This window comes from Channa argus, chromosome 8 (assembly GCF_033026475.1).
Source record: "Channa argus isolate prfri chromosome 8, Channa argus male v1.0, whole genome shotgun sequence".
Lineage (NCBI taxonomy): Eukaryota > Metazoa > Chordata > Actinopteri > Anabantiformes > Channidae > Channa > Channa argus.
In genome coordinates, this window is record NC_090204.1 from 1,621,627 (window position 1) to 1,644,837 (window position 23,211).

At 39.3% G+C, this 23,211-nt stretch overlaps 2 protein-coding genes across 3 annotated transcripts; one reads left to right on the forward strand and one right to left on the reverse strand.

The window, feature by feature from the left end:
• Positions 1-2,544: 2,544 nt before the first annotated feature.
• LOC137131649 (meprin A subunit beta-like) lies at positions 2,545-10,750 on the forward strand. Its single transcript, XM_067513209.1, has 15 exons — positions 2,545-2,700; positions 2,879-2,906; positions 3,296-3,346; positions 3,428-3,471; positions 3,566-3,644; positions 3,747-3,864; positions 4,407-4,585; positions 5,489-5,707; positions 6,311-6,460; positions 7,935-8,150; positions 8,332-8,588; positions 9,424-9,634; positions 9,710-9,886; positions 9,983-10,242; positions 10,327-10,750. The coding sequence occupies exons 1-15, from the start codon at positions 2,659-2,661 to the stop codon at positions 10,330-10,332; spliced, it is 2,037 nt and encodes a 678-aa protein (XP_067369310.1). The 5' UTR covers positions 2,545-2,658; the 3' UTR covers positions 10,333-10,750.
• A 392-nt stretch (positions 10,751-11,142) lies between these two features.
• Positions 11,143-22,894, reverse strand: uhmk1 (U2AF homology motif (UHM) kinase 1). Of its 2 annotated transcripts, none has more exons than XM_067513210.1 (9): positions 22,094-22,894; positions 21,807-21,936; positions 21,042-21,234; positions 20,758-20,955; positions 19,775-19,869; positions 19,598-19,674; positions 19,389-19,487; positions 19,181-19,269; positions 11,143-19,095 (listed from the first exon to the last, which is right to left on the reverse strand). In XM_067513210.1, the coding sequence occupies exons 1-9, from the start codon at positions 22,395-22,397 to the stop codon at positions 18,949-18,951; spliced, it is 1,332 nt and encodes a 443-aa protein (XP_067369311.1). In that variant the 5' UTR covers positions 22,398-22,894; the 3' UTR covers positions 11,143-18,948. The 2 variants fall into 2 exon arrangements, with proteins under 2 accessions (XP_067369311.1, XP_067369313.1); XM_067513212.1 differs by having other exon boundaries at positions 21,048-21,234; positions 22,094-22,893.
• Between the last annotated feature and the right edge of the window lie 317 nt (positions 22,895-23,211).

Genomic DNA, 23,211 nt, shown 5'->3' on the forward strand with positions numbered 1-23,211 from the left:
GGTGCAGCATTTTGGATTAATTGCAGGCTCTTTAGTGAGTTACTGGGTCATCCTGAAAGTAGGGAATTACAGCAGTCCAACCTAGAGGTAACAAATGCATGGACCAGTTTTTCGGCATCATTTTGAGACAGGATGCTCCTAATTTTGGCAATGTTCTGTAGGTGGAAGAAGGCTGTTCTAGAGATTTTTTATTTGTGAGTTAAAGGACAAATCCTGATCAAAAATAACTCCAAGGTTCCTTGAAGTAGTACTGGAGGCCAGACTTACTTCCAAATTTGTTTTGCATTTGTCACAAGTTTGTATCCTGCCTGATCCCTGTCTGGACTGTCAAGGTTTTTGGTCTATGGTTTGGTCTTTCTTTCTGTGGGTTTGTATTCCTTGTTATGTGTTTTGATCCCTCCTTGTTATGAGGTTTGGTTCTCTTTTGTTACATTTTGCATTAGTTTATCTTCCCCTGTTCCCTGTATTAGTTACCCCTGTTAATTTCCCACTGCCTCTAGTTTAGTTTGTTTTATTCCCATCTGTCTATTTCGGATTAGTTCATTAGTCCCTGTTAGGTTGTATTCTATGGGTAAAAAGCAGTCTAAGAGTATTAGGGGATTATTGAGGATTCTGGCACTGTTGTACATGAAGATCTATCTGTAATATTTGGGGGGAGGATCTGGTGAATTCTTTCTCTAATAGCTACAATTTTATTCATACAGAAAGTCATGAAGTCATTGCTGCTTAGAGTTAAGGGAAAACTCGTTGCACTCTTTAGCTCAGTGATCCCACGATGGTGGAATGAGCTACCAAACTGTGCACACTCAGCAAACTCTCTCCCAGTATTCAGAAAGCTGCTGAAAACAGAACTCTTCCGTACTCTCCCATGCACTTCAATCTGCTCTTTTTTTGCACTTGTATCTCATGAAATGTAAGCACTTTTCTGAATGGACTTTGCTTTGATGTTTTCTCTTTGACTTAGATGTTTGCTTGCCTTGTACCTGACTTGTAAGTTGCTTTGAATAAAAGCGTCTGGGTTAAATGACTTGAGATAAATGTAAATTAAAAGAAACTGGGGGTTGTTCTGTTTTTTCCTCTATTAATGACGAATAATATGTTGTTCTGGCATCACTGAGAGCTTTTTTGTACATTTTTAAACTGTTTTACCAGGCTAAACGAGATTCTTCTAAATGTCTGGAACGTCCCTGGTTTTGGACTCGTTTTGTTTAAATTGATTTCCTGCTTTTGGCTTTTATTTTGTTGCTCCTCCCGTGTCCCTTCCTTTGAGTCTGTTTAGTATCTTTACCTTCCACGTTTTGTTCTAATTGGTCTCACCTGTTCCCCAGTTTATTTATACCCAGCTTTCCCCACTGCTCACTGCCAGATCGCTTCCCCTGCTTCCCCTAGAGAACAGACCTTGTGAATTACCTCTTTGGACTTTGCTCCCCAGAGAACACTCCTGCAAATGGACTTTGCCCTCTTGTGCCCACCTGTTCCTTGAGTTTTGGTCTGAGGTTTGGTTCCCTGTTTATTTCAGTGCTTAGTCTTGTTCCTGGTTCTCCCTGCATGTTTTACCCCTGTTAAATATTTGAGTGGTTGTCTCTCCTTTTAGTCTGGCAGTGCCTTAGGTTTAGTTGGTCCCTAAGTGTCTTAGTTAATTTCCCCTGTTCTGTAGTTTAGTTTCTTTTCCCCAGAGTGTTTAAGTTTGTTCCATTTAATTTTACTCCAGTCTTACCTTCATGTGTTTTTCCGCCCTCCTCTAGGAATTTACTATAACCCCTTCCGTTGCCGTCTCCTCCTTTTTGGGTCCTACCAAAAATTAAAGTAACGCACAATAAAGTGTGACAGTTTTAATTCAATTCAACTTTATTTATATAGCGCCAATTCACAACAAAGTCATCTCAGGGCACTTTACAGAATAAAGTCAAGACTATAAAGATGTATAGAGAGAACCCAACAGTTCAATTTAAGTTGCGAGTTTTTGAAGTATACCATGGAGATCGCCTCCTCTGGTTCACTACCTTCTTTTTCAGAGGGGCAACACTATTGAGTATTTTACGTAGTGAGGCTGCAGAATTATCAACAAGATAATCAGCATGTGCAGGAGTAAAGGTAAAGTGGCTAATCTCCATTGTATTGACATATGGGGAATCAAATGATCGTTGCTTTAAATCTGTTCACAGATTTTCACTTGCTGTAGTGGAATTTTTTTTCTAACTGCTGTATCTTCCATTATTGTAAATTCAAATCTTATTAGAAAATAGTCAGACAGAAAAAGGGTTATGAGGAAATACTGTTAAATTATCAGTTTCAATGCTGTTTGTAGGGAAAAGGTCTAAGCTGTGACTAAACCAGTGAGTGGGTTTGTTAACATTTTGGACAAAAGCAATGGAATTAAATAATGGATTAAATGCAGTGTTGAGACTGTTACTATCAGCATCTATGTAAACATGCAAACCACTTACACCTGTGTGTTTAGTTACATAATGATGTTTAGATAATAGCTACGACTATTGAATTAATAATTAATTAGACATTTATATAATATCCCTCAACCGGAGTCATAAAAAATGATCAGACCACGTGAATATTGCCTGCACTGTAGTGCTTCTTTTTCTGGCTTTAAACAACGCTGCGAAGCATTGAACCAACACCTGTAAGTCTGCACCTTGTGGCATGAAACTCAGGTTTCTAATTCTGCTCTGTGGCTTGGGATTGGTAAGTGTAAGTCTTTGCTTGTGACTGTATCGAAGCGGTCATACACACTGTCAAATTATGATGCATGCTTTACGGTTGTCTTGTCTTTAGAGAGTGAGGGGAGGGGTGTCAGTTTATTTGTTTCGCTATGAAATCTGTTGTTAATGGGTTACTGTGCTCTTTAAATGAATGTTTGCAGACAGCAGCCAAGCTCACAGGTGAAACAGGTAAGAGCCACAACGCGAGAAATAACATTATTTGCATGTTTTGTTTCGTTCAGTTATGGTCAAAATTGGACAAACACAGTATTTTACTCTGGTTATGGTAAGATCATCCCCGGTGGTTGTACAGTGCATTGATACAACTGGGAATTTTCCAACTTTCCCATCCCACTGAAAAGTACAGTGTGTCAGTATGAATGACTTTCATGCAGAAAGAGACACACATACTGTATGAAAATGTTAAATGTTTGCGTTGTGGTTGTGGAACTGATAATGGGATAAGTCTGCTTTCTGCCTGTGCAGTAGTAATACAGTCATTTTAGTAATTTATTCAAAGATGCACTGACACGTTATCGTGAACTATAATCTCTCTTTTCCTAATTTTTCACCTGCAGAAACTGACGTTGACGAAGGCCATGACTGGGACATGTTCAACATCAATGAAGGTTTGTAGGTTTCCTTATTTATTTTACTTTTTTCAAATGTGTCTAAGGATTTTTATCAACCAACATAATTTCCACTTGCAGGAGCTGGGCTGGACCTACTGGAGGGAGATATTGACCTAGAGGAAGTAAGTTAGTGTTTCCACAGACCAAAGACTCTGTCTGTGTTTCTCCTTTATCCATCTCTTCTTTAATTCCTGCTGTTTCCTTCATTTCCATCAGACATTCAACAGGAACTCCATCATAGGAGAGAAGTACCGTTGGCCAACAACCGTTCCCTACTTCCTAGAGGACAGTCTGGGTAAGACACTGTGCTGTGGTAACTCGCATTCCAAGCACTGATCTTGTTATCAGGATGCTTTGTCATGAATGTTTGTCCTGCACTTTGTTGCATACTGTATAGAGATGAACGCAAAGGGAGTGATTCTGAAGGCATTTGACCAGTACAGACTGAAGACCTGCATCGACTTCTCACCATGGAGAGGAGAGAAGAACTACATCTCCGTCTTCAAAGGCAGTGGGTGAGCGGAGCTTCAAACTGCTACATGCACATAAACTATGTTGTTGAAAGCAACAAGGTCGTTTCAGTTCTTCTTAGGTTCGTGAAGATGATACTAAAGGAACAAAGGGCAAAGGATATTAACAAATGATTGTGGGTATGTGAAAGAGGTGACATGAAATGACAGAGCAATGGCGTCTCCTTCATCTCGTACTTTTGGTTAAGTCTCAGTATTTGAGGTACTCAGCTGCTCAGTGAAAACTACTGGTTGACCCACAGTAACAAATAGAGTAGAGTTTCAAGAGTACTGTAGCATTCAAAACTACATTGTTTTCTTAGTAGAGTACTTGTACTTTTGTACTTAAAGTACATTCCAGCAGTGTACTTAGAACTTCAACTGGAGTGAAAGAAGTCAAATGATCCAAACACTGCACTTTCACTGTATTAAAGGCAAGACTGAAAGCAATGCTGGAAGAACTACAGGTGTGTTTCTTTTACCTGAATGTCCTTCAGGGCTTTGAAGACTGTTTAGATAAAGTTGCAGCTCATTTCCTCTGTCGGTAGATGCTTTTCCTCTGTAGGAAACCAACGCGTGGGGAAGCAGCGGCTGTCCATTGGTACGAACTGTGATCGTCTAGGAACTGTTGAGCATGAGTTCCTGCACGCTCTGGGCTTCTGGCACGAGCAGTCCAGAGCTGACCGTGATGACTACCTCGACATCGTGTGGGATCAAATTGAGCCTGGTAATAACCCTGTTTAGTCATATTTTCAATAACAGCTCCACACACATGGCTGTTTTTTTTTCCTACAAATGCAATGCAGAGCTAGACATTCTTGCAGTTTTCTTTATGTGCCAGTTTGATGAATAGAATAATTAATTATTAAGTGGTGCAGCGCAAATTTATTGCTCATTTTATCACAACACAGGATTTTAAAACCTGCTCTACTTGTGAATGTAAACTGTATCTAAAGGGCAATTTTGTTGGACACACCTGGCTGAAGCATCTACCCGGGTGTGTCCGACAACACCGACTGTTCAGACAACAGCTCTTTATAACTGTAAAGACTTAGTGTAAATCCACATGAAAACCAAAGAGGTGTCTATGGGAGAGAAGCAAAGTGAATCTGAGACAAGAGGGGAAAAATAATTTCAGATTTTTGCAGCATAAGTAGAGAGAAAATAAAACAAATTGGATTGTTCTGAAAAAAGAAACTGCTGGTGTACTGAGCATCTGTCACAGACAAGGTCAACAAAGGACACTCACAAAACATCAGGTCAACATCAGATCAGGCATGAAAGTATCACACATCTATCAATAAAATAAAATTTCATGAGCAGAAAGACAGAGGCCATACCACAAGGTGTAAACACCTGATCAGCAGTAAGAATGAATAGACGGGTTGTGAACTCAACAAAATACTTACTCTGTGAGAAAATAATGGTTTTAGACTGACCAAGTCAATCAAATCAGTGAATTGGCCTTGCTCTGGACTTTTGAAGGGGGCTGTTTGTCCTGAGTCGTTCTCGTGCATGGTCCTCAACATCTGAAAATATTTGACTCAACACAATGCACAGCTACTTAGGCAGGAGCTGTTGTTCCATCCATATTAGAAAAATGTTGCTGATATTTTTTGGCCTTCTTCAGGTAAACAGCACAACTTCAACACGTACGATGACGCAGTGTCCAGTGCCCTGGGAGTTCCCTACGACTATGGCTCTGTGATGCACTACAGTAAGACGTCCTTCAACGTTGGCTCTGAGCCCACCATCGTCACCAAGATCCCCCACTTCATGGACGTGATTGGTCAGAGGATGGGGTTCAGTGCTAGTGACCTCACCAAACTCAACCGTCTCTACAACTGCAGTAAGTCATTTATTACCATTAGATGTCTGACATCAAAAGGAAGCCTTGGCCTACAGGTGCCAGACTGTACATTGTATATAACTATATACAGCTAGAATAAGGGTGTCACGGTGGTGCAGAGATCAGCACTGTCACCTCACTGCGAAAAGAGTTCAGCTTAATTGTGGACACACACAATCTGGCTTTTGTGATTTTTCTTATATTTTTTGAAAAGAATTTGCATTGTTGTGTGCTCACACTTTTGCTTTCGAACTGCAATCACGCTCAGATATGAAGCTGGGGACAATTTATCAACAATGTCCATTATCAGTCCTCACTTTGCCCTTTGTGTGTGCGTGTGTGTGAGAGTGGTGGGGTGGGGGTGCAAGGTATAAAATAGCATAAACTGCCATAAACAAATGATTATTCCGATGGAAAATTAAATCTGATAGTGATTTTACAGTTCTCCTACTAAAACATCACGTTGATGGTGAAATTATGTAATACATCTGCGCATAAATGTCAGATTTAGTAGTTCAGGATTTTTGCTGGAATACGTTCGTTGACAGTTGCATGATCTGATTCTCTCTGCTTGTTCAGCATTTTGACTTACTCTCCCCACAGCCACATCTTCCACCTTTGTGGACAGCTGTAACTTTGAGGAGGAGAACATCTGCGGGATGATTCAGCGTTCTGGGAACGCAAAGTGGGAACAACGTAGTTCTATGAGTGGAGGGCCTGAAGCTGATGTCACCAACGCGGGTCAATGCAAAGGTGAGAGCCCACCATCGAGAATACACAATTTAATTTTTTTAAATCAGGCTGAGACTCTGGAAGAAGACACAAAAACGTGTCTTTATTAGGAAAACTAAACCCCTGATTTGAGGAGATGTATTTAAAGAACAGAATAATAAACAGAAACACAGACCAGCAGCCAACATTTCAGATTAATTCTGTTAGTACTGCTCCTTCCCTTATCTGCCCTCACACAGTAAGCACCCGGCTTAACTGCCATGTGTCAGAACATATCTGAAAACAAAGGGAGCTGAGGGGATTTTTAACAATATGGACAAAGTGCAGACTTTGGTTACGATCATATTATCAGTTGATGAACAACTACTTTGTAGTATAGTTGTTAGGGATATACAGTACCTGCTACAGTATAGTGCAAGTGTTGAACAACATGTCTTTACTGACTTTTTATGGTTTTATTAAGGTCGACTTGGCCACACTCTCAAATGACCAAATCCCTGATCCAGACGAGTTAGGACAATATGTAAAATGCAAATAAAAAGAGAGCCATGGTTTGCAAGTCATTGGAAACCCATTTTTAATTATAAATATTACAAAGATAACATATCAGATGCTAAAACTTAGAATTTTAGTTTTTAATATTCCCTCAATTTGAATTTGATGCCATAAAACTGGCATTGTGTTGCTGAAATAAACAAGATGACCAGATGCTGTCATATGTTAATCCAAAACGTGCATGTTTTATTGAGCATTTATGAAGCTTTTCCCAGGCTGTTAATGTCACAGATGCTGACTTTTTGCTGACTTTTGAAATCTGTGCTGATAACAAGTCATTTGGTCTCTGTCTTGTTTAACATGGAGGATGCAGTGACAAACTGTGTTCAATGACAATGGTTTGCAGACGTGTCCGTTTCTGTGGTGATTTCTACCACAGAATCTGTTTTTAATGTAGATGATTGCAATTTTATGTTGAAAAAAATTGACATTTTCCCACTCATTCTTACTTCTGAAAGACTCACATTCACCTATTTTTTTTATATCCAATAATGATACTGAACTGTAGCTCAGTAACCTAATTAGCTCTGAGAGGTTCCATCAGGAGTTTTATGCACACATTTCTCAGCATCGAGATTTAATCTCTGGGGTTTATTATGTATAATAAACATAGGTATCAGAGTGCAATGTTCGGCAAATCATTGCATTTACTGTACACAACATTCCAAATGTTCTGGATTTTCTTCCCATGTTTTCTCCAGGTAGTCTGGTTTTCTTCTTAAAGTCCTAAAACACATATTAGATTAATTGGTAGATTCAATTCGTACAGTGTCTTGCAATATTTTAAATACGCCCCACAGTGATTATTTTTTCACCAAATGATGTAAGAAAGGTTAGTTGGTGTTTGACTTCTTCATCAAGTTTACACACATTTTTACTACTTTACTGTAATATAACAAACTGCTCTGATCTTACTTGCTTTCTTCCTGTGTTGTTTTAGGCAAAGGCTACTTCATGCACTTTAGAACAGCGTCTGCTGAACCTGGGGACCAGGCCTTCCTGGAGAGTCGTTGGTTTTACCCCAAACCTGGATCCCAGTGTCTGCAGTTCTTTCTCTATAACACTGGAGCAGCTGATGATGTTCTCAACATCTGGGTGCGAGAGTATGACAGGAATGATCCCAATGGTAAACTGAGGCTCTTCAAGAGCATTTCAGGTAACGTATGGAATATTAGAAGGTCGATTCTTTAGTGGCATAACTATGGGCAGCAACAGATGATTTTATGAAGTAGATGCAGAACTAAAATATTAAAATCAACATTTACACTGCTCCAGTTTTCATTATGATTGTCTCCCTTTCCAGCATAAACTTATGAATTCTGTCTCCTCTGTTACAGGAGGGGTCATGGGCTCCTGGGAATTACATAATGTCAATGTAAATATGACGAAGAAGTCCCGTGTGGTGTTTGAGGGCGTGAGGGGAAAGACTCCATCGAAGGGCGGGTTCTCTCTGGATGATATTAACCTGTCGTCCACAAAGTGCCCCCAGCACATCTGGCACATCCGCAACATCAGCGGCCTGATGGCCACCACACCAGCAGGAAAGAAACTGTACAGTCCTCGTTTTCTGTCCCCAGCAGGTTACTCATTCCAGGTAAATGCATTCATTTTTTTTTAAACATTTCTATTGTGCTTTCACTATAAATCACAGAAAATGTGAAAAAAAAAAAAATCAACAGTTCAGAGAGCATCTGGGCCAAAAATGGTAAAGACCTTAAACACTTAAAACTACTCAAGTGTGACACAAAACCTAAAGCAGACATGAAGCAACCAAAAACATACACACAATGACCCAACAATTTATACATGCCCTTAGGAATTAAATTAAAATTAAAAAGTAGCAAAGATGTCATTGTGCTCTAATTCCAAGTCTGATAAAAGTAACTGCATTGTATTGAATTCCCCCTCAAAGTTTTTTTGATCATTTAGTTTGTATGGGTTGGGGTATTCTGGAATAACATCTGAATGCTAAATGTTATCATTAATCAGCAGTTTCATTCAAAATCTAAAAAAAAACCTCAACAATGGTTTGACAGCCATCCCTGAGTTCAATGATAACTGTCAAATTATTTGGATGATTTAAGTTTTAATTTTGGAAACTTAATTCTAGCTGACCTGCACCATGGCGGCACTATGGCCACTAGAGGGCGCCAAAGTCTCATATTCAGCACAGAGCAGGTTTAAACTTATGCTTAATGTCAGCAACTTGATCTCACTGATTATGGACTTCATGCATCTGGCACTGTTGTGCTGTATTAAATACATATTTGGCTGTAGATAATGATTGCTAGGTCTTTATTCCTTTCATTCTTTATTTTGGGATTTTGGACTGTTAATGTTGTCCGTTGGGGCTCTAGGATATTGGTCTACTACTACAAAATTTTATTTGGGGGTGTTTGCCATTAACCTCATGCTGCTCCGTTTCACAGGTAGGTGTGTACCTAAATGGAATGAGTGACAAACCAGGATACATGGCTCTCTACTTCCACCTGACGTCTGGCCCCAACGACCACAAGCTCAAGTGGCCGTGTCCATGGCAACAAGCCACCATGGCCCTGATGGATCAGCAGTCGGACATCAGGCAGCAAATGAACGTGCACCGAATGGTCACCACTGACCCTGACAAGATGTCCTCTGATGGTAAGAGACGTAGAGTGAACCTTGACTTGCACATACGAGCTGAAGACAGAATGACAGTTTACCTTTTTCTCTCAGGTACTGAGTACTACTGGGATAATCCCAGGAAAGTGGGCTCCAAAGTGACTGCACCTGATGGCAGCTATTATTATCGAGGCCCAGGCAGCGGAACCAGTACCTTCATTACCCACAGCAGACTGAGAAGCAGAAACTTCATGAAAGGACATGATGCCTTTTTCCTCTTTAGCCTGGAAGGTGATCATTCCCTAGTCAGATTGACGGGACAAAGGGTATCACACACAGCTATTAGCTATATAAAAAGTCTCATGGTTCCTGTTGTCTTGTCCTCAGATATCTCCCACCTGCTGGCACCTCAACCTCTGCCTCACGCTGCAGTTTATGCTGATGTTGGTCTAATAAAGGCTGCAGACAAAGGTGCCCCACAGAGAACTGCTAGTAACCCCACAGTGGTCACAGCTGTGGCAGCATGTGTGGCAGCTGCCATGTTGGTTGTTTCCATGGTTCTGTTAGAGAACATCTGGAGGAGGAGGAAGAGAAGACAGCAGGAAAGTGATGTGGTGATCATAGAGGACATGCCCGGATTCATGGAGGTGAGTCTGAGTCAGATAATTAGTCAATCAAACTTGCCTGATAGCACAAGAATTAGCACTTAATGTTTCTTTGTTTTATTGCAGGAGTAGTCAGCTACAGATCTGTGTTCAACAACTCCATTAATTGTTGATGGAAAGTCCAATCTAAACTGAATAGAGGAGCACACGGTGATAAACTGACTGCTTTATCAGATTTCCTCCTGAATCTACTTCATGTGAAAATATAAGGCGGATAAACAATAGAATCTCTGGCAGCATTCATACACATCATTTATTCAAATCGTCTCAACATTTCCATTACTAATGAAAGATTAATCACTTGCTTCAGATGGTGTTAACCTTGAAAACTTATGTAGAAAGGTGATGAAATTCCTGCATTAAATCGGGGATTAAAAAGCTCACAATAGTATGTTAACAGTTCAGTGACATCTTTCAGATAAAACCATTAATTTACTAGTGATGTGTATTTGCTGTATAATCTATTAAAAGTTCCTATAATTTCAAAAAGTATCTGCCACCACCTGACTTCAGTCAAGTTTTGCAAAGAAAAAACATTTACACTGAAGAAATGTTTTCACTTTTTTCAAGTTTTTTCAGTGCTTTTTGTCAAAATGGCCAAATTAAATTGATTATAATAAATTAATAAAAGTCAAAAACTGCCACTGTATTCTGTTTACAGGCACTGTTCCCCCTTTTTTGATGCTATTCAAAGTTTTGACGCTAGTGATTTTAAACAAAGTGGAAATTTAATATCTAGAAATACAGTACATAGTAAAATTAAACATTGTAAGTGTTAGAAATTCAAAGTCATCGCCACTTTTTATCAAAATCTGTTTTTCGTGTTAGCATTACCTGCATGTACAGTCAGTCAGTTACCCAAAACACCGGACAAACACCAGCTCATCTCAAGCATCATCTTTATTCTAAGACACTCAAACACAACAGCATGAGCATCATAATTCATTCTCAACAGGAAGGTAAAGCATTGACTAGGTTACACATTTATTCATGACGTATGTGTCTAACATACAGTTGCTGTCTTTCATTGTGCTTCCTATGAGGAGAAAGAAACAACAAAAATGACCTTTAGTCCGGTTTGACTTGTGGGACATTTGATGAACCACAACAGAGAAATTTCTATATTTTATTTGGCCAAATGAGTCGACCCACTTCTTCAAATATTCCACTGTTCTCTGGAGCATTATCAAACGGACACCTTTTATTCACTGCTTCTCAGTCAAACTGGTTCAAATAAAACCAAAAGGAAGACTTCAATCAAAAAGGCAGGAATTTTCTTTGTTCAGATATTTTTTACATATTTACACCAAAGATGAGTCATTTTTCCGTAGTTTGGTCACTAAATGTTGCAAAGCCTCCTGATTAAATCAATTGGTGTCCATCATCGGAGTTCTGTCAGGCCCTCAGAGCATCTGTCACATTTGTTCTCCAATCTGACCAAAACAGTAATAGCTCAGATTTGGTTTTGAATTATGTTGAAAAATGTAAACAGTTTCCACATCTCGCAACCCACTTTCAATTGAACAAAAATGTCACAGGCATTTAAAGCTGCACTCATCAATATTTTATAGGAAGATCAGACTAACCCTGTTTGAAACAGCTGATTCATCATCTTTCATTTGACATTAACAGAGCATAATGCTCTGTGCTGTAAGGATTTCAGGGTACGTTGTGTGCTTGTTCATAGAAATGGGTGGCAGTGCCCTTTGCATATTTGCTTCAGTGTGTATTAAAACAACAATCAGGTGCCCACTCACACAGGTTATTCCCGGTGTAATCACTCCTCCTTTACTTTAGCTCTTTCAGTGGAAGCCATAGAGCCAATATTCAGTCTGCGTAAAATATGTTATCAAATATAAAGATAAAAATCAGGCTTCAGCTATCTGAGTTTATTAAAGAAACTCGATGCCGTTCCTTTTTTTTTTAAATGTGAAGTTCCTGTTTTTTGAGTTGCAGATGTTATAAAAAAAATAATAAAATGATAAAGAAATAAAATAAAATAATAGTAGTAAAATTTTGAGTTAAAAATGCTACAGATTTGGACGACATCCACTTGATATGACTAGTATCAAAGGTTGAAGCTTATTATTTTCCTCAGATAAACATTTTAATATTTCCGTAGAGGGGGAGGACTGTGGACATCACCTCTCTGTTGAAGAGATTCACAATCTCTTTCAGTTTTCTTATGGGCACACGAATGTTGTTTTAGGTCTCACTTATAAAACTGTAAACCTGTCCTTTACGTGTTCAATCTGATACAGACAATCCTCATGATTTCAAATCACTTCACCTTTTGCCAGAAAATAAAGACCTAGCTAGAACATTCTAACACAGTGATGGAAAGAAAATTGTCAGACACACAGTGTTACCGATCTGTCCACATAAAAACGCTGTGCACACACACATAGGCAGCTCTTGTAACTAATAAATGCCTTCAAAAAGAAAAACTGTATACAGTGCATACAGAAAGTATTCAAGTTCACATTTTGTATATTTAATAAATTTGCAAAGATTTCAAACAAATTTCTGGGGTTTTGTTTGTAGAATTTTGAGGAAGATAATGAATTTGATCCATTTTGGAATAAGGCTGTAAGGTAAAACGTGGAAAAAGTTAAGCGTGTGTAAATCCTCTCTGGATGCACTAAATGTGTTTACCCACACACCCTTTGGCCAACGTATCTAGACCCACACTAACACAAAAGTTCATGTGCCATAAAGTCACAGGTATGACTCTGAATTACTATCAGTATAAAACCAGCCAAGTCGAGCTGCAAAGACAAAAAAAAAAAAAAGAAATGTTAGAACTTAGAAAAAAGGAAATGGGAGGTAAAAGGACTTAAAGGAGCACTTCAGCTCACAAGTAGAACTAAACAGCATCAAAATATTACAGCTTCCCCTCTGGTGTCCAGACGAGAAGCTATTAAAGAGATGCTGAGTCACAGCCGGGGGGGGACTGAATGGATGGACTGGACTCCAAGGGTAGACGAGAAGAGAATGGTGGTGAGTACGCAGGCAGACAGAGGAACAGAGTTCATGCACGTACATGCAGACATTTGACAGAACACAGCCATTAGTCTGTCCTGCGTTTGACTTGAAGCTTCGCCATGGCTTCTGTCAATCATCACTCAAACTGTGTGACACAGCTCTTAGAGCATCTCTAATTCAGTGTTTCTACCCGTTTACCAAAACTCTGTGGTTATCATAGGCAGATCCAATGCCATTAGGAGCAAAAAGAATGCACCCAACACACACACACACACACACACACACATTTGTATAATGTTTGGTATAATATGTGCACACATAATGCATTACCCAAACCCTAAGCACACCCACCAAACGCCCGACTATTACCCTAATCTAAACCCGATTCTTATCCTAACCCTAAAACCAAGTCTCAACCCTCAGAAGCAGAGGCCTTGTTCCTGGTGGGGCCTTAACTACAGCCTATCATTGATCAGTGTCAACGTGGGGCAACTGACTTATTTGGAGCCACAAACGTTGCATTAGTTTGCATTCAGGTTGCTAAATATTTAAGCGATGCAACATTAACTTGTCCCATGTTCTTAAATGTGACAATTTTCTGTTTTTTCTTTCTTTTTCATGGAAACGGGACATTTTGATTAGCATTTTTATTTTTGCTATTTTCTCAAGGATAAATCAAAACATGAACCAAAAAAAAAAAACCGCTAGTTTGGATAACGTGACAATTTGATTGAAAAATGTTGCATTTCCGATCATAAATGAGGCTTCTTTGAATGATGCTGGTTGAACTTAGGTCAAACTGTGGCAGTGCGCATTATCCACATGCCAAGATCACATTACCAGGGTTATATACAGAGTGCGCAATAAAGACTGTGTAGTATTGATTCACTTTTGTGTACACACAGGTTCATTGAGGTGGCAGGTCTGGGTTTTTCACCCACATAGCACACACTTAACTTGGAAAATAAATCATTGTGTGCTATATAAACCAAGAGTGAAACCCCAGTTTTATACTAATTTATTGTGACAAGAAACAAAAGTACTGATTCTTCGACACTAAAAATAATAGAAATTGTATAAACTAACACAGGAAAAAACCAGTGCTTTAGAGCTGGGATGGTAAGAAGATGATTTCAGGATGCTACTATACATTGAGCTCCTGTCCCAAACAGGATCAGCATGCAGCAATCGGCATTCAGTGCAACTGTAGCCTGAATAAATATTTGATTCTACTATTTAAAACACTTGTCCACTGCAGACACCTCCAGCTCTATGCAGCAGGTTATTTCTTTGACTATAAATGCTTGTAGTGTCAAAGCTGAATTAACGATGCATGAACTGCTTCAGATTCAGGCTTACAGGGAAAATATTTTCAAACGCTGAATCATGATAGCAAACGTATTATTTCAGGGCAGTCGCATTATAATACATGGTTCAGCCGTGAACATGAACACTTTGACACTACAAAACGTAGAAACCACAACTTCATACACAACATAATAACATTAATACACAGCAAACACTTGACTAAGGTCAGTACCAGTCTGTGATACAAGCAGACAAACAAGCCAATGTGTGAATCAGCAATAAACTGATTACGTTTCAGTGCATTTCATAATGGCAGTGTGGATTCAGTGGATGGTCATGTTATTAATGTCTTAAAGCATCGTCTTCTGTCAGTCATTTCTAAACTTCACCGCTCTGCTACTGTTCCACCTATTGTGGCCTCACATTCGTGTTGCCAAATTGAGTTATGACAATCATAAACCTTTGTTTACTGTACTTAGCAGTGGGAGGGCGGGGCCTCAGTTGGTAGAAAGGCCGCCCACCGACCATAGGGTCGGAGGTTCGTGCCCGTCCCCTTCCAACCACATTTCAAAGTTTCCCTAGGCCAGACGCTGGATGGTTGCGTCAGGAAGGGCAGTCGTCTTAAAGATTTGACAAAAACAAAACAAAACATGGTGACTCTGAACTTATGGGATAAGCCAAAAGACAAAAAAAAACTTAAGACAGCTGTACCAGTTAGTTTAGGTGATGAAGACCACATGCTGTATGTAAATGTGATGATCAGAAATCAAAGATCCGTAAAAGACAGACAGCCTTGTTGGAATTATTAATTGCATCTGTCATTTGCAATATTTTTTCGAAGAAGTGGATATCTTACTTTAAACTGGGCCCAACGCGAAAATGAGGGCACTCCAGTGGCAAGTGGTTAGTATATTATTATAGCTAATAATTATGTACTTTTGATGCACTTTTCTCCACGTTTCCTTAATATGACCCTAACTGTAAAAAAGCTTATTATAAAAGGCCTAGGAATTGTTTTATTTTACATGTCCAGACAACTAATGACATGTCTATGTAATTTGGTATTAATTATAAGGAAAGAAAGTGCTATGCATTAATTATTCACTACAACATTTGGAAGTTAAAGAAATATATACGATCTTTGCACAAAATCCTTCTATGTTCTGTCGAGCAGGGAATCGTTCTACCAGAAGTGGTTTGTATAAATCTAATATGTTAGTTCCAATAAATTGTTGATGTAACATAAAGAGTTTTAACAAATATCAGTACAGTCACACCGTATCCCGGAACACAAACACAGGAAGTTCTCTTCATAATGTCCAAACTGTTTCTCTAGTGCTAAGGTGCTACTGTACAACTGTGGTGAGCTTATTCTTGTAGGGTATCTGTTACTAGATAATGAGTAAAAATTAACAACAAAATCAAACTTCAAATGCCGTAAAGTCACATCCGGACATAATCCAGATTCCTTTTGTGTACCAGGTCTTTGGCAAACTATGGGGCAAGAAAGTGTACTGATTGGTTTTTAGTACTGTTATTTGAAGACCACTAGTTAAATGTAACTGACAGCACTGACTGTCTTGAGCATGTACCACAGACAACTCGCTGAAAAGTGCCGTATAGTGCTGGAGGTGGTAATTCAAGTTTCAAAACCAGATTTGTAGGCCAGCGGTGCACTCGAGTGGACACTTTGGAATTCACATTTCAGGCACATACAGAAACAACTTTGTAGAAAAATATGTTTGTTTTGAATAGTACTTTAGGTAAGACATTACTAGGAATTGGTCTTGTTGCCTACTGTTTTTATATGTTATGCTGCAGAATTAAAAAATATTCATTAATATTGGAAGATGAAACGCGGCATTTATATCATTTATAGAAGCCTAAATCCTTTTTTCTTTACGTGTTGCGTGAACATTTAGTTTTTGTCATTGCAACATTAAGGACACATTAGTGAAAGTCACAAAGTATATTACTTACTGTCTAAAGCAAAACTATGTAAGTTTGTAACACACACTTGCCCAGTTCACCATAGTCTTGCTGCTACAGCCTTATTTTGTCATGATTAAACAGTAGCTAAAGGCCGAGATTCCCGACCCTGGTCCTCAGTGAACACTGCCCTACCCGACCTACCCCGGATCAGGTGTGTTTAGTCAATCAGAAGCTGGACGATACCATCTCTTAAATGAGGGTGGGTTGCAGAAAGAAAAAGCAAATTGGAATCTTCCAACCTTGGACTGACTGAACATACTTGATCCAGGTAATAAGCAGTGGGTAGGTTCGAAAACAAGCAGGGCATTGTTCCCTAAGGACCAGGGTTGGGGATGCCTGGATTATGGTGCATAATGTCAGTGTTTAGCAATGCCTGCTTCTAAATCTTGCAAAGATGAACCTTAAGACAAGATGGTTAGGGTCAGGGAATAGGGTCGAGGGTTTAGGTTTAGGGAAAGCCTCTGTTCAAGGTGGTAAGACAAAGAAACAGGCCCAAAAGATGTATAATCAGAAAAAAAAAAAGGGCTCATTCCAGTTGTCCACCATCTTGTCTTCAGTCTGTAATCTTTGTCTGCAGGCAGCTCCTTCCTGCATTATGAAGAAACTATGAAGACGTAGATGTCTGTTCCAAATGATTGTCTATAACAGTCTAGTCTTGTTACTGAGCAGTTACTACCATCTCCGGGAACTAAGTTGTTCTCTAAGGCATCTGTGCCGGACTCAGCTACGTAAAGTATCAATGCATGCAGGTGTAGCACAACCTGTTATAGCAGCAGTTTGGTTGGTTATCTAGCTAGTGGACGCCATAGGACACTTGAAGAGATTGTAGAGATCATCTGACCTTTCAGTGAGACAATGCAGGCTTGATAGACATTACATATCCCCTGCTATCACAGGGGGATTCTATTCTGTTCTACCAGAACATTCCACCATAAAAATACCAGGCCTGCTCACTCTCTGTCATTGCTATCCAACACAATCATGCATCTTCATAAATTCTATTCCTAAAATAAACAATATAAAATTTTAAAACTGCATGTTTTTTTTTGTAATTTCCTTTCGTAAAATTCAATACATTGTCATGCAACATTTGTTGAAACCGACTAATTATTTTATATTATAAACAGTTTTCTACCCCACACTTTGAAACAGCTTAATGAAACATATTTTCACAAGACTATAGTGCTCTAATTCTAGGCATGTGGTATTAATATACTACCCCATAAATATATCTGCGTTTTTTTTTAAGTTTCAATGACAATCTAAACTATGATCATCTGTTTGACACTTTGGCTGACTGTCATTGTAATTACACTATACTATGAGGTAATATTTAAGTCTACTTGGCTTTAGTTATATAAAATTTTCCGCTTCAGGTGGAACCACTGTTTTTTTTTTTGTTAGACTACACCAACATCATATTCATATATCAATCGTCCACTTTCACAAGCCAGTTTAATCTAATTATCAGCATGATCTAAAAAAAAAATATAAAATCAATTGTTCATGTGCTCTTTCAGTTTTGCAAAATCCAGTTTAAAGTCCTCTTTGTCAACTGATGTTAGATTTTCTTCTCTAAATATGCTGAGTATAGTAATGACTTGGTTTGCTCAGATAACGGCAGAAAGCGTAAAGACCAACAGCTGGTGAGGGGGTCACTCCAAACTACTTGAAAACTGCCAAGGAGGAAGCAGAGACTAACTCTATATCCCTTTGTACTACGCTGATTCCTCTTGTTTATGTTAGACATAATATTAGTGGGAACCAGTTATATAAGAGGATATTAGTTTTGCCACAGGTTGTCTTGAGTTGACAAGGATGTTTCTATCAGGATTTTAGTTTTAAGAAAAAAGTCCAATTCATTCCTGCTACATATAGACACATCCCTGACTCAAGTAATATACGAGGGTTTCATTAAAATGTATTCATAGAAATGCAGCTATAAGTTATAATGTGGAGTATTACACTATGGTTTGAAACAGGCTTTTGCTTCTAGCAAACTTCTTTTCATCTTGTGATTACACATCCTGTCAGCATGGCCATTTCTATCAATGTGTGATTCGGAGGCTAGATGAGCAAACGCTGCTGTAGCACACAAACTTGAGGCAGCAGAATAAATGTGTTGCTGTGTGGCTCCATGCAGCTTAGTTCAAATTACACTCTACACGGATTACAGGATGAATACTGTAGAAGATCATGATTAACATGCAAAAAAGTTAAATATATTAATAAATAAACGAACTAGTGTAAACTGCAGAGCGGCCACTGCCAACTCCGTCTGGTTTAGTTATTTTTACACGGAGTAAACAAATTCCTTCTTGTGGTTTTCTATACAATCGTGTGTTTCCTTTTGTTTTTCATGCAAACAACGCAGACGTGTACATTGAGCTTCGAGCACTGAACTCACTGCACTGTTTGATACAAATAACCTCTTTTATAAGCGCTGAGAGGGTAGAAGGTGGCCACGACAAACTTTCCATCAAAGGTGCGGCCAGTCAACAACCTCTGAGCTTCTTTGGAGTCACTGGAACTGGCATACTCTACAAAGACCTAGTGGACACACAAACACGTGAATTAAAGTACAGTTGCTCTGCAAAATATTCAGACTCAGTCACTTTTTGCACATTTGTCATACCTGTCCCTTCCCTGGGTTCTCCTTGGGGATGAGCAGGGAAACCACTGAGCCGTACTTTTGGCATTCCTCCTTCATGTCTTCCAGGATGTCTGTGAACGACAAGTAGGTAATTTTACTGACTTCAGACCTCTCTGAACTTGCAAGTAACTGGATATCAAGTAAAAAAAAAATCCATGAATAATGTATAATATGCATAATTTTATTGTACCTTCATACTCTTCTTCATTGTGCAGGTGGCTATCGTCAATGAGGTTCAACAGACGCAGAACAGGAGAGGGCAGCAGAACCAGGTCCTCAATGTGAGGAGCTAGCATGCACACACGCACAGACACGGACACGCAAACATATAGCATAGGTAAATATGGTGCAATCAGAGATATGTTAATCTTGGTGGATATCACAAATATTGACACATACCAAAGGGAATACTGAAGAATGGACTTAGCAGGGCAGAGTCAGCTGTGCATCTTTGCTTTGCGTCATTGAGAAGCATGCTGCAGACACAGAGGAACAAATGCCCAACACATAAACTGAAAATCAACAGAAAATACAAGAATATACAGTATAGTTTATACTATAACATATCACGTTTACCTTTTGATAAGGTCTCTGAGGTGATAGACAGGAATGGCAGGGCACACCAGACTGTTGCTGGCAAAGATATGGTCAACAATGCCAGCACTGTTTTCCTGGAGCAGAGAGAAGCCGAATGCAGAGTTTTAGTGTTGCAACTCTTGTTCTATACATTATCATATTTTTCCTTACTCAAAACTTTACTTTATTTTTATATGAACTAGCACTAGAATCAGATCTTGTTTAAGAAATATCCAGCGTGCAAATTCTTTCTGATTCAAACCTATACTCTTCTTGAAAGGCATTGGAATTTCAATGCATTGGTTTGTTAGTGCTGTACGTTGAAGGCATTTGGGTTACAGACCAAAATGAGCCTAAGTTAAAAATTTGATGAAATTAATTCCACAATAAATCTATTCCACAACATAGGAAATAGCATATTTTTAATTATATCAGTTGTTTTATAAATATCAATATAATCTGACTCTCGTATTCTTACTGCTAATGAGGTGTTGTAATAAGGTCTCTGTATTTCCCTTCATGAAGTTTTCTTCAAAAGGTGGATTTTCATATCTTCACTGCTGCACTGTAGAGGATGAAGATGTATCATGTCTCTGACTGCTGTTGTTGTGTTTTTCTCCACAGCTCTCAGAATGCTTCTGTCATCAGCTGTTGTTTGTTTTTCTTTGCTGTGTCTGTTGCTCCGTACACCAGTGGTTTCTTTCTTTTTCAAGAAACTCCACAAATTGTTGTCTAGGCTATGCTCATTTGATTTTTGTGCAATGAATTTAATAGTTTTCTTTCTTATCTCAGATTCAAATTAGCTTGCTTTTTCTCTTATACAGCTCTCTTATTCTCATGTTGATTTCTCCCTTTGTCACAACAAATAGCATCTTTGGTTAATGTGGATCTTTGTTTCTTCGATCCAAATGTCTTCAGTGTACAACAAAAACAAATGAATTAGCCCTGCTGTTCAAATTTTACAGTAAGTCACGTTGAAGTACCTTCCACTCCTGTGAGCGGACGGTGTCTTTGAGTTTGATTCCTGAGAACATCTCCAACAGGATAATGCCCAGACTCCACAGGTCCACGGCGGCTGTGCAGCCCGAGCCTCCCTCTACCTCCACTCCAGCCTGAGCGAGACTGTTCTGTAGCTCAGCCTCTGGAGCACGATATCCATCTGTCTGAATGTACTTGACATCCTGGAGGAGGTAAAGAAGAGCGGGAGTCAGGAATACAATACTGAGTTACCCCAGCTCCTTTCGGTGAGCTTTAAAGTGTTACACACATGCACCTGGTTTCCCTCTTTGAAGCTGAGACCAAAGTCGATGAGCTTGAAGCACTCATCATCAGCACTCCAGAGGATGTTGCGTGGCTTGAGGTCGGCGTGGACATAGCCTTCCCTGTGAAGAAAGGCAAGAGCCTCCAGGATGTCTCTGGCACAGTGCTGAACAAGCCACATGGAGTGGCCCTGCTGTGGTCTGCCAAAAAATATCATACTCTATAGTAAACCTGAAAGCTTGAGCTCTCCTAAATATAAATACACAGTGACTGTCTCATTGCTAATATATGCTAGTAACTAGTAACAGGAATAACTTTAACAAAGCTGTGCAACAATCAAATGAACCAGGACATGTAGTATTTGGATCAAGAAGAAATACAATACCATGGTTTTGTTCAATATATATTTATTTAGATATATTTTAATGAACTTTTGCTGTAGGTTATGTAATCAAACTTGCTAACCAGGTGACCAACATTAAACACCTGGATGGAGACTAGGTCCAAAACACCTGATGAGGACATCTCTAGTTATCATTAACTGTTTTAATGCTTTAAGAACCAAAAACAAAATGTCTTTAATCACTGATGTACTAGGCAGACAGTGGCTGTTTTAGTAAATGTTAAAAGGTAACTGCACCTTTAAACACGAGGAACACTGACACAAATTATAAACCTTTTTATGAGACATCAGTTTACAAATATCTGTATCAGCCTTCAGAAGCCCACATCATCAGAATAGTCTGTTATTCAGTTATATTGCATTACTCACCTACCACCCTGAGTGCCACTACTGCCTCTCACCAGCAACTCAGACACGCTGACATCCAAGAGCTCCAGCAGAAGACAGCGGGTGGCAACACCCATTGAGTTGTGGTTGGTGAATACCCCGTACAAAGTCACTGAGAGGAGAATACATCTGTCAACAACCAGGCCTGTGCTGCTGCATTCACTTCGCTAACAAAAAATAAATACATCTTAGTAGTAGATAATAGCTTTCAGTTTATAACCAGACTCCAGTGTTACAGAGAGCTCTAATTCTCAAAAAGAGATTGTTACCGATGTTTTTATGCCCCTGGATTTCCTCCAGAACAGTCCTCTCCTTGTGATACCCGTAATCTCCTCCCAGAGTGTCGGCCTGAAACTCCTTCACCGCAGCAGTGGCGGCTCTGCCTGAGCTGACCCGGTACACAGAGGCCGAGACTCCCTGGCCGAGACGCGACTGCACGGTCCATATCTCACCAAAGATCTCGAACAACACCGGGTTCATACTCTGGTCTACGCTGCTCTGGGACGGCATGATGCTGTCCGGACGCAGTGCTTGTATCTTTGCGTTGGGCTCGGAGGAGCCGCAGTGAGCCATCGGGAGTAGGAAAAAAAAGCACCTATTTGACAGGTGGGAGCAGCTGCAGGAGCATTGCAAACGAACGGGGACTCTATCAGAGTCTCACACAACTACCAACCAGGACGTTAACGTTAGTTTAGTCAGCAAGAGCCAGTAACCCGGCTACAACCAAAACTTTATTAAAGCTACGCACAACATTTGGGCATATTAGACCACTGTCTTGTTCCTGAGATGATCAAATGAGTCAATGCTAAGCATCTGACAAAAAGTTACTAATGTTAGCTAAACTCAGCTCCTCAAAATGGCTAAACTAGCCACAGAGTTTGAGCACAAACACAAAACAATTCCACAATGCACTAGAAAAGGCTTCCTCCATAATGTACCGGATATTATTAAGCCATTAAAACTCGATCTTTAAAAAATATTGAAAGTTTATCAATTTCGAAGGCAGAAAGTTTCGCCTGAGTTGGTGTAAACTCCGGTTGTTGATATTAATCATACTTCCGTGTCTGCGCTCCTCCCTTCACATATTGTAGTCCATGTTTTTTCTGCAGTCCGCCCCCTGTCGGTGAGGATCCGGCTTTTTAACTAAACAATAAAAGACAAGCTCATATTTGGAACATACATTACAATCGTATTTATCTTATTATTTTTTTATTCTCATTTGCTTTGTAATAAAAATCTTTTAATCTTATTTTTTCTGTCTCCATTGGCTTATCAGTTGCACTTTTTGTGCCAGTGCCAGCAAATGATTAATTAATTATTTAAGAAAATAACACATTGCTTAATTCCATATATTTTCATGCTTCTTTATGGACGTTTCCTGCCTTTC